Here is a 12,836-nt window from a genome sequence, read left to right as displayed (position 1 = left end):
TAGGCTGCACTTTGTTTATTCTTTTCTAGAATTATTTTAATCTTACAGCGAATATGCAGAATTTTAAATGGTATTACAGCACTTTCTAAAAGCCTTATCATTTCACAGTGGTGCAAGTGATGCTAGAAAAGGAGTTGATTAGTCTTGGTAAAAAAATATCTATTTTATTTTTAAAATCCATTCTTCTTTCCAAAATGACAGAGCTCCTGAATTGGAGGTAGAAGTTACTCTGTGCACTGAACAGCACCATCACAAATTGTGTTTGATTTTGCTCTCCCATCAAAGCAAAATGCCATTTCCCGTAAAGACCTGGAAGGGGCATGGCAGGGGGAAGCTTGATTGTGCTCCTCATTGTGTTTCGTAGAATCACAGAGCAGCCCAGGTTGGGAGGGGCCTCAAATCATCTAGTCCAACCTTTTTTGGGGCAGAGAGCCTAGGTGAGATTTTCCAGCACCCTCTCCAGTCACATCTTGAAAACTTCCAGTGATGGTGGTGGTGACCCCTCTTTCAGTCACTTGTACCTTCCATATGTCCCCTCCCCTGGGTGCTTCTCCCCATGCTGGGTTCATGCTGCTGCCTTCACTTGGGGTGGCCAGAGGCTGCTCCACTGACTGGAGCTCCTAGACTAAGTGCTGCCTCTTCAGTCAGACCCCAGGAGCTTTTTCTGTCCCTATGGGGAATATACTTGTTGTTGACTTTCTCCCGATCTTTATTACTCACTCAGGTTCAGAAATGTTGGAGAGAGTGGCAGAAGTTAAATTCTGTTGCATAAGGTAGGAATTGAATTTCCAAATATGTTTCTTTTTCAGTTACTGTTGCAGCATTGTACCAGAACACACTCCTTGGTTCATTAATCCATTGCAGTTTTGCTTCAGTCAGCTGAACCACCTCTGTGGTTGTTACTTCTGGCCAGCGTGAACAGCCACGGTCCCACATAAAAAAAGCCTTGCTCACCATGCATCTCATAAAGCTCTTCAGCCCCTCAAGCGATGGTGAGATCAACTGCCATGATTAGAAAGTAAGTGCTAAAAAAATCACTGGCTTTTTGTGACCTTTCCAAAGAGACGGATCTCATAAGGCTTGCAAGAATGGGTAATAAACTTTGCTGCTTGTTTTTCTATCATCTCCAGATGAAAAACAACTCTATTTCAGGGTTCCTGTCATCCCGATTAAATAAAAGGCTCCATTCATTTGTAGGGTTTGTTTTTAACAATGAACCACATAATTTTTACACAGAAAAACAAAATCTCTTGGCCTTGCTGCTACCATTGTTGTTACAGCACTGGCAGTGACTGAAGGGATCACTGTGTAGCTCTCCAATGGCTGTTACTGGCCAGCATTTGCTCCCACAGAAAGTTTCCAGAACAAAGACGGCACAGTGATTAACGGTTCGGTGTACGGATCTTCACATAAACCTTAACGAGCACATGTACCACGTTTGCTAATTAATTACTTAGAACTTAAAAAGCACTTTACAGATGTACACTACATAAGCTGTATTTGCATCACTACAATTTAGCAAAATAGAAATCCAGCTCCTATAGGGATGGAGATGCAGGCCATGGATTTGTTCCGAGGGGAAGAATTCATTTTCAGATGACACTGCAGAACAGCAACCCTCTGACTTGTAGTTTGGATTTCTCTGCATGGCAAACCATGCACTGCCAGGGTCGGTGCCTTAACAGCACCTGCATCTAGCCCCAGGTTGCACAAGTGCTAGATAGAGACAGGTACCATTAAGGCTCCATGTTTTATTAATTTTTATGTATACATGACTTAGGACACTGAGGTTATGCAACAGTGACTTTTGTCCTAGTTACTTAGCCACTAAAAAGAGATGGAAAAGTAAAAGTACGTCAAGAACAGCAGCAATGACGCAGTAGTTGTCGCTGACTGCCATGCCAAACATGGGCCCACAGTGGGGAACGTTTCCACGTGCTCCTCGCTGTTCTGTCACAGCGTGCTTGGATCATGGGGACAGTCACTCATGGCACTCGCACTTTTTCCTGGAAGTGAGTCCAACTAAAGGAACAGACAGTTCCAGGTAAATAGCAAGTCTTTGCCACCAAACCAGTTCCATTCAAATCTATGTTTTATTTGGAAATGAAGTGTTACACTGACTGAAAACCCACAGTTCACCAGGATTTAACCTCTGCAAGAAGAAAAATGAGCAAGACTGTGGTTATACACACGACTGTCACTAACACAGAGCTCCTGATCGTTCCCCAAGAGACAGATGACTTAAAGGTACAATCCCTCAGGCGTTCCCTCCTGCTTCTTGTACAGAACATTCTCTTTCGACTTTTTGAAGTCTTCATTAGTGACTTTCATTCGTCGTTCCCTCAGAGCCATCAATCCAGCTTCAGTACAAATTGCCTGCAACACAGAAAGCAAAGAGTTCTTACTGGCTCCGTGTAGCACCTGCAGGTCACAGCTCAGAAGACAGCAGCACCTTCACACTGCTCTGACTGACTCCTAGTACAAGTGCAGAGCGTTAACAACATTTACGTTCTTAAATTTGATACTGTTGAGTAGCACCGAAGCACGGAAAGCAATCATCTGGATAGAGCTAGATGAGTACTTCCGTCACCAGAGTACTGCTGCCATGGCAGAAAGGCAGCTTCCTAACAGCAGTTTCCCTCCTGCGAGGAACAGATGCATCCAACTCTGTTAACAGTGAGGTGACAGAGTAATGTCATGTCATGTTTGGTGAAGCTCATTAGTGTGGTAACTCCAGCAAGAACGCTTTCTGGTTCAGACCAGCAGACTGTGTGTCTGAAGCCTCCTCATCTACAGTTGCATTTTTATCTACTTGCACCAGTCTATAAAAATGCTTCTTATCCTGCACTGTCCTGAGTAATATTTCAGATATCTGGCATGTTTGTGTGAGATTCTACATCCCACTTCTAATTTCCACTTTGCTACTTTTAAAATTTCATATTCAGGTAACACAGGTACATACTCTTTATCAAAACAAGGTACATCACAATTACAATTTTGATAAGTTTCCCATTCATAAAGCTGAGTATGTGGCACTCAGAAAAGGCACTTTAAAGCCACCCAATGGTCCCTCAGTGATGTAGCCACAGGTAATTAGATAATAGCTTCAACAGACGACATTTTTGCATGCAGTTAAAAATGAAATTTCATTTGTCTTTTGAAGTGTAACAATGCTGATGTACACTCACCTTAATATCCGCACCACTGAGATCATCTTTTGCCATAATCAGCTCATCCAAAGTCACATCATCTGCCAACGTCATCCTACTTGTGTGAATCTGAAAGATTCGTTTCTTGGTCTTTTCATCAGGCAGAGGGAACTCTATTTTCCTATCAATGCGTCCTGTGCAAAAGAGAACTTCAGTCAGGTTTTTGACACACAGCTACTGGAGACAGAGTAGGAAGAACATGTCAAGGTTAGACTGACAGCAACCGTTTCTTCACACCACAAGAATTGTGGTGTGCAAGAAGAGTAGAAAGTGCAATCAGATTATTCTGTTTGTAATAAAGAGGATGCTACTGGAGCTGAAAGCTGCCGTGCTGCTGAAAGTCTGTGTCCTTGCAGGGAAGAGACACCTCATCTGGAAGCATGAAAACCCACAGCTTCCTTAGGGCATGTGTAAATATAAAAAAACAAAATTTGTGATAGCAAAGAAAAGTATTAATCAAAAACTTAAGTTTTTGTAACAAATTTTGTTCTACTCTTGAGATTACATTTAGCTCTGAATTTTCTGCCCCATACACACAAGTCAGTGGGGCTACCTGAAGAACTCTTCCTACATAACCAACCTCCTAAAAAAACAACCCCAAAACCAAACTGAAGAAGGAAGACTTTGCGTAAGATGTTCTGTTGCAAGTCTCTACCAGATGTCTCCTTTATGTCAGTAGAGACTTTGGATGTTCTGGTAGTCATTGTTCTAACTTTAATGAGCAATCTTTTTAAAACATTTTTTCCATCTCCAGATCACTCCTATTTTTCTTTACAGTATCTTTTCTAAAAAGGGTTGATGGCACCACATAGGATATTCCAGACTATTATACACGGTGGTAAATCAGCCTACCGAGCTGTTAGAAGTGCCCTTGTTGCACAAGCAATGGCTATAATTGAAATACACAATAGGTGTAGGAAGTCTCCTTCCAACAAATTTTAGATCATAATACTAGTACAGTATTTTCTCCTCTGTACTCGAACAGCAGATGGTTTTGATTTGGAGGAGCAAAGCTAAGATGGTGACAAAACCAGACCTTTTGAAAAAAAAAACACACGCCTCAGCAACTTCATACCACAGAGGTGCTTTCTAAGCTCCTTGGGTCTATACAGTCTAGCGACCATTCAAATAGTTATTTGAAAAATCACCTTATCTTTACTCTCGTATCTTACCTCTGCTACTTTAGAAGGACTATCGTTACAACCTCTTCAATACTTAGGATTTACCTGAGGACACTAACAGGAGGCTTAGCTTTTTCCTTTGATCTCCATGTTGCTTTCTAAGTTCTGGTTAAACAGACCCCACAGATATTACTATGTTTTGGTACATTTTAGCAGCCATTTTAAAATACAAATTGTAGCTGCTGAAGCTCTTGGCTCAACATGTAATACATACGTTACATCAGAGTAAGATATTACTTCTCCCTGACTCATCCCCCAGATGACAGCAGCATGCCAGGTCAGTAGAGAAGCAGATGGGTTTCCTTGCATCAAAATCCAGTATCTCCTTGTTCAGGCTTTAGTTGTCACATCCGTGAGGCACACGTGGCACTGCCCAACCATCCCTAATGGGATGCTGCTGCACTATGGCTTGCCTTTGCAATCACTTAAAATAGCTGTGCCATCTTAATACGAAAGAAGAATATTCAAATTGTTTATGTATATATGAGAGGAATTAATACATTTAGTCTCTTTCATAGGTTTTTCTTCCATCTGGAAACTTTTGAATGGGTTCTGATTTTAACAGATACACCTACACAACCGTATATGAATACAGACAAGGCATAACTTGCCCTCTTTTTACTAGTCCATGTTTGATGAGTTATGACAAGTCCCAAGAAGAGTGACTTAAAACACACACAGTGGGAAGTCTCTTACCTGGCCTAATTAAAGCTGGGTCCAGTGTTTCTATTCTGTTTGTTGCCATGATAACTTTAACATCCCCCCGAGAGTCAAACCCATCCAGCTGGTTCAGCAGCTCCAGCATCGTACGCTGGATTTCTCTCTCACCACCTGAATTTGAGTCATACCTTTAAGAAAACAATGTAGTCAGAAAAAGCACTATGCCAATTTAAGAACATGTACCACGTAACTGCCACAAATGTCTAAACAAATACTGTGTGGTAGTTGTACGCGTTTTTAGTTTGGTTTGTTTTTTTAAAAAAACATCCATAACAGATTGTTTTTTTAATTTAATGATCACCCATAGAAAAGAAAAAGCAGCTTCTCATAATCGTATTGTTGACACCTAGGTAAGGAAAGAGACAATGGACTATTCTTGTAGGTAGGAGAAGTAACAGCAATCACATGAAGGAAATCTGCCCTTTTTCCAAGTTTGTTATGTACTTGGAAATCTCATGTTTTTCCTTATGCACACAGTTGTAACTGTGCACCCTCTGGCCTTACTAATGTGGCTCCTGGTTTAACTCTGCCCTTACTGGCACCCAGGTACCAGGGGCTGTATTCCTCTGCTTCATAGTTTAGCTATTTCATTTTGCTAATATCAGACTAGATAATCTACATCCAAAAAAGCTCACCCACGTTTAGGAACAGTTTCAAGTGGCATAACATTAATCAAGAATTCCATGTGTTATGCACTTCACCATCAGTCCGCTCCTTTCTACATATGCTGAAACAGACAGGGCAGAAGCTGCCTCATCCTGGACCTTCAGGCTAGTAGCTCCGTAGTAGTAACACATATGAGCACCTTTTTATTTAAAACACATTTGACTGCTTTGAAGACTATGTACTGGACAGTTCCAGTCAGCCTAACAAATTTTCAAAGTAATACAATTTGAACATAGGCTTAACAACAGTTTAGTGTGACACAAACAACGCTTCTCAAATTCCACATTCACGACATCACACTCTGTAGCTTACCACATGATGTTCTAAAAACTTGTAAGTATTTACTCACCTATCTGGAGAGAAGAGTGATAAATGGATAAACTCTGTATTAAGTACGCTGCTTTACTGTTGAATCACTGTTTATTTGGATTTGCACTTCAAGTACACCATGTGAACTTACACACAATGTCCCTTTCTGTTTGAGACATTCTATCATACAGATGCTACCAGGTAGCAAGAGAACAGAGATTGTCTGCTGTCGTACCTCTTTAATATGAAAAGGTTGTGATATATTTTAGTTTCAAAGAACTTATTTGAAGTTTTACTTGTTAAAAACGCTTACATCAAAAAGAGTATAATGAAAATGGCAGCAGAGCTATGAAACTGAATATCAGTATGGACCCAAATAAGTGTTTCTAGTAAACTTTCTGTTGTCCCTCACAATACTTGCGAGTGAAGTGGGAGCCAGAGTACTGTACCTCTTTGTACCGATGGCATCGATCTCATCAATGAAGACAATGGATGGCGCGTGCTCTTCAGCCACACGGAACAGTTCACGCACGAGCTTTGGGCCATCACCCAGGTATTTCTGTATAAGTTCTGAGCCAACCACTCTCAGGAAGGTTGCTGAAGTTTGGTTTGCCACTGCTTTGGCTAGTAAAGTTTTACCTGTTTTCAGTTGGACCGAAATACCGTAATTAGTTTGCAGGCAAAATAAAGTGCCTTAACACAACAATCATAAGAAATTTGTGACAAACTTGGCAATGGTTTAATACTAATCAAGCATAATTTATTTTACTTGGGTTAGCTCAGTACAGTTGTTATTGTACTACAAGATACCTGTGCCAGGTGGGCCATACAGAATGACTCCTTTGGGTGGCTTTATACCCATCTCTTCGTAGTATTCAGGATGGGTGAGAGGAAGCTCCACAGACTCCTGCAGTACAAGAAAAATGAAATTGAGGTTTTACAGTGAGCACTCTGCACAGAAATTCCATGGGGATCCTGAGAACAGCATCAATAACAGAAATAAAGGCAAAAAGAACTTCACTAATTTCAAGACAGACTTTGAAAATTATGTCTTTCTGTTGCCTCCACTTCCAAGGCAACTACTCTATTTGAAGAGGTCTTTCTATTGTTTCCACTTGACACATGGAAGAGAAGCAGTGAGTGTTCCTCCTCCCTCAACTGAAATCATCATGCTGAATTTAGAACCTGGGAGTTCCTGACTCCCAAACACAGAGGACTGTGGGGTAGGGGACACTTTACAAAATGATACCTTCCACCATGAGTTACCACATACTACAGATCAGTATTTTAAGAGCATGTGTGATTTCAGCTACCCAAAGCAAAAGAGCTGAGTTCACCAGGGTTCAGACAGAGCTCTGCTGGTAGGAAAACCAACCAATGACAATACAGACCAAGCCAACCCCCCAAGCCAAACCCTTGGACTGCACAGCATCAGACACTCAAAATGACCTCTGCATTTTTTAGAATTTAACTTTCATCTTGGAACAATCAATCACTTTATAAGTCAGAAAATAAAATGAAGTTATTGCAGAGATTTTATGAGCTCAGTGTTTTACAGATTCCACAGCAACTGTGAAAGTTTTGCGTGCATACAGTTTGTGAATCGCTATCCTACCCACTTAAGAGTTTCTGTCTAGCAAAATCAAATCCAGAAATGAACTGGCAAGATACAAAAGAGCAGTACACAAACAGCATTTAGTCCTGTTCTTGTGAACAAACAGCACACCAACATACACTGCTAGCTTACTTAACAGTGTGAATTAGTACATCTGAATACCTTGATTTCTTGAATCTGGTTGTCAAGGCCACCGATGTCAGCATATGTTTCTTGAGGAGCTTTCTCAACTTTCATCACAGTCACTAATGGGTCTGTGTCATCCATCAGGACACCTATCACAGCATGAACCTAATTCACACATTAAGAGTTGTCAAAAAAAAAAAAAAAAGCAAGCAGCATTTTTAATACAAGTCTAAACACAATGCCCATGTATTTAGGTGTGTGAAATAAACAGCATTAGCTCTCAGACCTGGGATTCTCAGGAATAAAAGAAGGCCAGTTAAAAACAGCACAAGAACTTGCGCTTCATTTTATAAAAAGAACTCACCTTATGATTTAGCAAAACAGAGCAGCCTGGCTCTAGCAGGTCCTTGTCCACAAAAGACAGAATACTGACATAGTGTTCTGATCCTACTGATGTGGACACGATAGCGTGGTTGTCATCGATGATCTCCTCCAAGGTACCCACAGACATTGGGGTTCCCCGCAGATCATCCACCTTGGACCTTTCTTCCTGTTGTCAAGAAGAATCCAACGAACAACTCAAGAACAAGGGCAAAAAACATTCCTGTACAACACTGGCTCAACAGTTCACACCAAACATAACAGAACCAGTCTTTGCTATTGTTGTCTTGCTGCCCCAACAGACATAAAAGCACAGGCCAGTAACAAAATTCACTGTTATTTCAGTGCTATCCTGTGGAGGTTCCTATAGGAATGTGCACAGCTAGAATATTCTGTCTTTCTCTATGGATGGATATCCGGGAGCTGCACTTTGACAGACAACTAAGAAACAAGTAGCCACTATGGCCTCATCTGTAGTAATCCATGCTTGGACTAAAACCATTAAACTGGTAAGAAAAAAAAAATCCCCTGTTTTCTGGACAGTAATTAAGACTTAATGAAGAATTCTAAGTTACACTATACATTGGTATTGACTTACACACTCACAGCACTTTATTTCCATTGCTTTTGTATGAAGCAGTTTACATTAGAGCACCTACTGTAATATTAGAAGTTACAGCTCGCTCAAACCTCACCTCTTGTTTTTCTTCCAAAGGTTTCATCTGCTCTTGATTTCTGATAAATTCTTCCTCCATTAAGAGGTAATCTTTAATTCTCTCCAATTTCAACAATTTGAGTCTGCACTGTGTGTGAGGAGTCACTGTAATCAGAGTAGAATAACAACATTTTAGACTAAGTTTGGCATGGTACCAACTATTCACTAATTCATTACCAGAAAATCTGCTTTCTGACAATAACTTCTATATGAGCAGTAGTCACTGTTTTACTTGTCCCACTATAATTCTAGGTAAAAAGCATTTGTAAAGATAATGCTTCCCCTGCATTTCTCCTCATTTCAATTTCTCTCTCTCTCACCCAGGAATTTATAGGCTGCATCTTGCATAACAATAATCTTATTTCTAATTAACGTAAAAACACAAAATAAAATTACAATCGGCCTTCTCTTTAATCATTTGTGATGTATAAAGAGCCAGACCTAGGGGAGAGGACAGCTCAGTGCTTCTGGAAGAGAAGACAGGCCACAGGACTGCTGGGGCAGGCAGAATGCTTACCCAGGGGCAGTTTGCTGGCAGCATCTGGTCCCTTTGTCTTCTTCTTCTTTTTCCCCACTCTGGTTGGAACCGGAGGTTCATATTTCTTTTTCTTATCCTTATTCACAAAGAGAATATAAACAATGAAAAAATACACACAGACATTAGGAACACAGACTGAGAAAGAGCCCAACTTCAGCCGAATGGCTACATAACAAAACTGTTTCCTTTATGATATATAGCGAGAAGCCTAAAAGGAATATTATTCTTATTTTTCAAGAAAATTGAAAAACGTCCTCTGCTGATTTTACATCTCTCTTTCTTATTTAGATTTCTGCCCATTTTCAGTGAATGTGGAACACAGAAGCCTGAAGTAAATCACAAACAAAACTCATTCATGAAAGGACAAGGAAAATACTGAACCACATCATTTCTGTTGCATTTTAACCAACAGGTAACGTGCTTTCAGTCCGCTGGCTGAGACATCGCTGGGCATGGACATTGTACTTCCATCTCCAAAGGAAACTGGAAAGGCCTCCAAGGGGCCACAACACAGTACAGACCTCATGCAGGTGACTGTATGATGTCATTTTCAAAGCAAAACCAGTTACTTAAGTGACAGCTTGAAGGCAACTAGTCCTTCCTAAGCCAAAGAGATTTATAGTTTTATTGTTTTAAAAAATAAATTAGTACTGCCAAATAATTTCTGTTTCTCTTTATAGTTAAGCCCCCTTTTTTATTTTTGAACTGCGACCAGTTTCACCCACTGTGCACCCAGGAGAGATAAAACATTTCATCAAAATTAGCAAAAGTGTAATTTTATGCAGTTCCAAGTACAAGAAAAAAAAAAAAAGTAAAATCAAGTATATTGCAGCCAGCCTCTGTAGCAGCACACCTGTAGTTCTTCCTGGAAGTAAAAGCGTTTCAGTAAACTAAAGTTTTTCGTTACCTTGTCATCCTTCTTGCCACCGCCAGGGCCATGTCCACCACTCTGACTTTGACCCTAGATAAAACGAAAACAAACAAGCAAAACCAAAACACTCCTATTAATCTTGAAACCTATGGACAGTTCCATGTAAACAAATACGGTAATGAGATTTCTCCTAGCTAAACAAAGCATTAGTAAATCTGATTACGTATCAAAAGGCAGTGAATAAAGAGAAATATGGGTTTATGAGGCAGGGAGGGATACGTCTGGCATCACCTTGCCACACGGCACTTTTGGCTCACTCCTCACTAGTGTAAATCACTGGACATCACGAAAGCTTCTCCTTCGCTCCGCTACCGGCCGCTCTCCCTGCCCTTCCCGCGCCAGCAGCAGGAACCGGCGCTGCTGCCGGCAGAAGCCCGACCCGCCGCGGCGATGCCCGCCCGGCCCGGCCACAACCCCGCTCTGCTCCGGCAGCACCGGCCCGAGACCCGGCAGCTCCCGCTCATAGCCCCGCCCGACCGTAGCCCCACAGGCCGCACTCGCCGCGCTCCGGCCCCGCGCCGGCGGTGACTCCGCAAAGCCCCGGGCACTGGCGGGGGTAGCTGAGGAGGCCGGGGAGGCCCCAGTCCCGGCCCCCGCCCCGTACGGCCGCGCTCCCAGGCCCGGCTGCTGTCTCACCATCCTGCCGCTGCCCGCTCCGGAAGTGCCGCCCCGACGGCGGCCGGCGAGGGGCACAACGGCGGCGTCACTACGGGGCGCGGCGAGGGCCAAACGCGAATCGCGGCGTGGGCGGGGCAACGCCGAGCGGCGCGGTGCGGCGGGTCACGTGACCGCAGGCTGTTGCCCGTCCCCTCATGCCCCCCGGGGCCGGGCTGCTGCCCTCGTCGACCTCGCTGACCCGGGTCCTGGCCCGGCCCGGCTTGTCCCGTCCTGTCCGCCCGCAAAGCCGCCCGGGCGGCGCAGGCACGAGCGGCGGCCGCTCGGGGTGTGAAGCCGGCAGCGAGCGGCAGAGGGCTCCGCGCCGCTGCAGCTGGGAGCCGCGGCCCTCTCGGCCTGCAGCGTCCCGGCAGGTGCACGTCGGCCGTGGGGGTTGGTGTTTCGAGCCCCCGGGGTTCCTCCGAGTTCGGGGGGCTGTTCCCTGCGCACCCTGAGCAGCGAAAGCCGCCTGGCTGCTGCTGCTGCGGACGGTTGGGCCACCTCTGGATTAATGCTCCTGAATGACCCGTTTGCTGGAGAAAAAGCAGTTTCTGTCCATTGGCAGAGACTTCATGGTCACGTCTCAAGTAGTGCTTGAGTTGCAGTAGCTTTTGAATACAGTTTCAGGTTAATAACACTTTCCACTTTTCTTAGCAGAAGAGCCACGTAGTAATGGCCAAGTGGAGAAGATGTTTTTAGCACTCTGCGAACAGCAGCTTGTGCTCTGAGTGTGAAACTGCCTTCTCCACCCCAGAAACCCAGAGGGAAGCTGTCCTTTCCCCCTCAGATATTTCTCAAGTATTCTTACAGTTTAGTTCACATCGAAACAAGAAGCTCATGATACGTGTTAAAGCTGATACTGACCAGCTGCTGGAATGTTAATAAAAATGATATGCTGGGAAAGTACATTGATCATGAGGGTTCAAGTTCCTTCCCTCGAGCACCACTACGTAACCGCCAAGAGATGCATCTTCCTGGAAAGACCAAAACACTCTGTGTTGTGCTACAAGTGGAGAAGTTGCAAAGTTCATGCTCCTGCTGCCCGGGGAGTGGACCTGCTCCTGGCAGGTGTCGCGGGAGGCGTTTCTTAAATGCTGTCATGAAGAGTTTCTCAGTCACAACTTTGCTTGGCACCTACTGCAGACCGGTTTTAACGTGTGGCCCAGCACTGTGGCAGGAGGAGTGTGACCACTGCAGAGCACAGCAGCTTTAAGGCTTAGGAGAGCAGCCCACAGTCCAGAAAGGAACAAAACCACAGCTCATGTTTTACAACACTGATGGGTTTTCTACTGAGACCGCATCTGGATTGGTGTGCTGAGTACAGCTTGCAGCAAATGTTTTCAGAGTGCTACTCTGTTGTTCTCCACCTGTAGCGTGAGCTGCCGTGTGTTTTGACTGTTCCAACAACATAAACAGACATTCGTTCTGCTTAAAAGTGTCAGTAGATCTTCTTCCAAAAGTTTGTTTCCCTGTAACATTTTTCCATCTGTGTTTTTGAAATAAATGAAGGCATTCAACCTTGTTTGAAAGTTATTTGCAGAGGGAGTAACCAGAAAACCTTCCCAGTAATAAAAGAATGGAAATACAAATCAAAGAAGTGAGGGGGTTTTATGTCTAGAAATGAAGCTTTGGGAGTTTTAACTGCCAAGAAAGAAGAGACACTGTGACCTTTCTGTCAGGACTTCTTGCTGTGAGCTGACCTGTGTGGGAGTGTAGAAGCAGAGGAGGAAGAGTGGGAAATATTCTTTGCGACCTGTATTTAAAGTTACAGTTGTTTTTCCTAGACCTGAT

The 12,836-nt window shown here is 43.4% G+C and overlaps 1 protein-coding gene across 2 annotated transcripts; it reads right to left on the bottom strand.

Moving 5' to 3' along the window:
• Positions 1-2,074: 2,074 nt before the first annotated feature.
• On the bottom strand, positions 2,075-11,125 carry PSMC1 (proteasome 26S subunit, ATPase 1). Of its 2 annotated transcripts, none has more exons than XM_065839526.2 (11): positions 11,028-11,125; positions 10,368-10,421; positions 9,440-9,536; positions 8,903-9,027; positions 8,191-8,376; positions 7,863-7,991; positions 6,896-6,992; positions 6,535-6,724; positions 5,087-5,238; positions 3,189-3,343; positions 2,075-2,376 (listed from the first exon to the last, which is right to left on the bottom strand). In XM_065839526.2, the coding sequence occupies exons 1-11, from the start codon at positions 11,028-11,030 to the stop codon at positions 2,242-2,244; spliced, it is 1,323 nt and encodes a 440-aa protein (XP_065695598.1). In that variant the 5' UTR covers positions 11,031-11,125; the 3' UTR covers positions 2,075-2,241. The 2 variants fall into 2 exon arrangements, with proteins under 2 accessions (XP_065695598.1, XP_071665651.1); XM_071809550.1 differs by lacking the exon at positions 11,028-11,125 and adding an exon at positions 10,889-10,993.
• Positions 11,126-12,836: the final 1,711 nt, after the last annotated feature.

This window comes from Patagioenas fasciata, chromosome 5, assembly GCF_037038585.1.
Source record: "Patagioenas fasciata isolate bPatFas1 chromosome 5, bPatFas1.hap1, whole genome shotgun sequence".
Lineage (NCBI taxonomy): Eukaryota > Metazoa > Chordata > Aves > Columbiformes > Columbidae > Patagioenas > Patagioenas fasciata.
This window is presented reverse-complemented; position numbering and strand designations above follow the sequence as displayed.